The sequence below is a fragment of the Stenella coeruleoalba genome (genome assembly GCF_951394435.1).
Source record: "Stenella coeruleoalba genome assembly, chromosome: 5".
NCBI classification, from domain to species: Eukaryota; Metazoa; Chordata; class Mammalia; order Artiodactyla; family Delphinidae; genus Stenella; species Stenella coeruleoalba.
Genome location: NC_137150.1, coordinates 74,424,205 through 74,427,440, shown reverse-complemented (window position 1 = coordinate 74,427,440; position 3,236 = coordinate 74,424,205). Strand labels below are relative to the sequence as shown.

The following is a 3,236-nucleotide window of genomic DNA, read 5'->3' as shown; positions in this document are numbered from 1 at the left end:
TCTGTCTTGCTGGGCTTCACCTTGGAGCCCCATCTCCACACAGTTCCTGGAGTCTCTCTGCTTTAGAGAGAGCCAGCAGAGTGTTTGGTTTCCAACTACATCCTTTGTCCTTTACAAATATCCTCAGGGCTAGAACCCTTTAAAAAAATCAGTTATTTAAATTTGAAAGTCAGGCTCTGTACCAGAAGAGGCCTATTTCTGTATCTATAGGAGAAGAATGGGATTGGGGAATGGACCCGTCGGACGTTATCACCTCCGAAGTGGGAGAGGTGCTTTCTGAAGGTGTGGATTTTTAAAAATTTCTTTCTTTTAAGGTAGGTGTATATGGGGTCCGGGGTACACCATGCGAGATAAGTTTTCTTCCAAGGGGATGGGGGGGAGAACAGGATGGTCACACCCCCAAGTCCAGCCACCCGCGAAAGCGGCTAGGAAACCACTCTCCCAGCTCGCTGCCCTCCCGCCCGGCCCCCCCGCGCTGGGTCCCAGCGCGCCCCGGGGAAGCGGAGCCCCCTCCGGGGTCGAGCGGCGCCGGGGCCTAGGGCGGGGGATGCGGCCCCGGGCGCGCCCACGCCCCCAGCCCGAGGCTCGCGCGGCGCCAGTCCCCGGCTCTCACTCACCCGCGCTCCTGCCTCCGGGGGCCCGGCCCGAGGGTCCCAGCCGCGTCGCGGCGCCCGGCGTAGTGGTCGTCTGGCGGTGGCCGGGGGGCGCGGGCCCGTGGCGCTCCGAGGGCGGCGGCAGCTCGCGCTCGGGGCCGGGCTCGGGCGACCCCGCCGGCCCCGCGCCTCCCGGAGAGGGCGGCTGGCCCCGCGTCCCGGGGGCGGCCGGCGGCGGCAGCAGCAGCAGCAGCAGCAGCGGCAGCAGCAGCAGCAGGAGCGGAGGCGGCGGCGAGGCCATGGTGGCGGCGCCCGCCCGCGCTCACATGCCCGGCGCGCGGGGCGGGCGCGGGGCGGGCGCGGGTGCGAGGGAAGCGAGCGGCGGGTGCTGCCCGGGGCCGGGGAAGTGAGCGAAGTGAGGCTGAGAGCGCGGTCCCCGCCTCAAAAGTTGTGGGGAGCCGCAGGAGGGAGGCCGGGGGCCGGGCGGGCGCGGCGGAGGCGGCCCCGGCGCCGCTACATGCTGATTAGCCCGGGCGGGTCGCGGGGCGGGCGGCTCCTCCTCGGGTTGACATCACCGGCCGAGCGCGGCCGGGCCGGGGGCGGGGAGAGGGCAGGAAGGGGGCGGGGGCCGGGCCCGCGAGCGCCGGCCTGGGACCGCGGGGGGAGGTCCTCGGAGCCGGCAACCTCGGGCACACACACACAGACACACACACACACACGCCGCCCCCTCCCCACCCCCGCCCCCAATTAGTATTGCCCTGCCATGTGCAGAAAATTTAGAAAACCGGAGTCTTCCGAATCTGGAACCAGAATTTCCCAACTCCTTAAATGCACAGCCCATGGGTGAAAAGCAGGTGCTGGGGAACATAATTAGCACCAACTAGATCGTACAAAGCGCTTTGCTATGCGAGAGAAGTGGAACCTGGGGCCCTGTTCCCCACCCTTACTAATCTGACACCCCCTGCACCTCTCCCACCACCTCTCCTCCAGTCCCCAGGGTGGGGCTGAGCTGCGGGGGCCAAGCCTAACACCTTACCCCGCAGCCAACTCGGGAGTCATCCTATGGCCCTCCCTGCGCCCTCTCAAGCCCGGATTCCATCCGCATCCCCATCCCACCACTGCCTTTGGCTCACACCAGAGTTCTGCAGAAATGTCACCGCCAGGACACCCAAACAGGCTGCAGGGAAAAGAAAACTGTGAATTCAGGCAGGGCTGGGGCAAACTCATATCCGGAAAAGGGCTGCAGATCGCAAATTAAACAGAAGGATGCACAGAGATCCCTGAATTATAAATGGACACTTTCGGAGGAGAGATTCAAAGATTTTGTGTAAACAGACTTTCTTGGTAAATAAAGGATAAAATGTCTAAATTTTTAGACTGTAAGCCTCTGCATTTCTAGGTGAAGAAAGAAGGGCTCAAAATGAAAGCACAACTTGCTCAAGGTTCTGAAGCTAGACCCAAAGATTAAGGGATTTATCTGTGAACGACCATGTGGCATCATTAATTCTGGGCCCACAATTATGAATTTGCAATAATCCAGATAATGTCTCAACTGAAATGAATACTGGAGCTCCTTGGGGATCTCGTCAGTTCCACTAGGGACCGCGTCTGACCACCAGATGCTCGGGAAACTGTGAGTGTGGACTTCCCTTTCAGGCCTGTCTCCACCCCATTTCTCTGCTCCGCTCAGTTGCTGTCTCTGAGCCCCATGACTTCCCCTTCAGGTTAATGAGCAGATTGTGGTGTCCAGGGCAGCTGCAGATGGACCCAGGCCCACTCTCTGGTGATTCAGTCCAAGTGAGTCACTTGGCAGAAAACATAAAGGATGCTCTCTATGTACAAGCTCACCTTAAATTGTGGAGTGAGGAGTAACGATTTGGTTTTATTTTGTTTTGTTTTTAAAGAGCCACAAAACAAACCCAACTTTCCAGTGCTCTCACATGGAATTTCCAGGTCTTTCCAAGAAAGTACCATATACAATAACACGCCTGTAAGAAACTTGGTTTGCGCTCATGGCCCCAGTTCAACTTCTTGGGATCCTGCTCTCATTTTAACAAGGCAGGACTGCCCCCAGCTGCCCAAATGCAGCCAGAAAACCCCCAATAAGCCAAGACACTGTGTTCAGAGGTTCTGGTCACTGCTGCTCCCTTCCTTCCTCAGACAACATTTCACATAGCCCAGTTTGCCCTCCTGGGCAACCAGTAATATTTAAGGATTTAATGACCCTTACAGGCTTTTGGTGTGGATTCAGAGATGTCTTTACTACCGAGGCTCAAGGAGCAAACATGCACCTGTCACACCTGCCTCCCCTTTAGGCATAGATTCACCTCTCTGCTCTTCTCTCTGCCTCCTAGGAGAAGGACCTATTTCGGGTTAGCTGGGTAGGTGAGGGGAGGGGTGAGGGGAGAAACACAGGAGAACCTGGAAAGATTGATCACAGTGAAGATGGACCCCAGCATATTTTCAGCTCCTCCCAGGCAGAACATGAGAAAACAGCAAGAGAGAGTTAGAGGCAGATAGAACCCTGGAAAGAGCAGTCAGATTGATCTTAGGGCCCTTGCTTCCTGTCCTGACTTTACCACTATTTGTGTGATCTAGGCCTCAGTGTCCTCATCTGTAAAACAAGGATTGTCCTAGATGATT

General features: G+C 57.7%; 1 protein-coding gene across 1 annotated transcript; it reads right to left on the bottom strand.

Moving 5' to 3' along the window:
• Positions 1–523: 523 nt before the first annotated feature.
• On the bottom strand, positions 524–1,158 carry HEG1 (heart development protein with EGF like domains 1). The gene has a single exon (XM_079922917.1). It carries the CDS (start codon positions 892–894, stop codon positions 610–612), a length of 285 nt encoding a protein of 94 aa, XP_079779043.1. The 5' UTR covers positions 895–1,158; the 3' UTR covers positions 524–609.
• Positions 1,159–3,236: the final 2,078 nt, after the last annotated feature.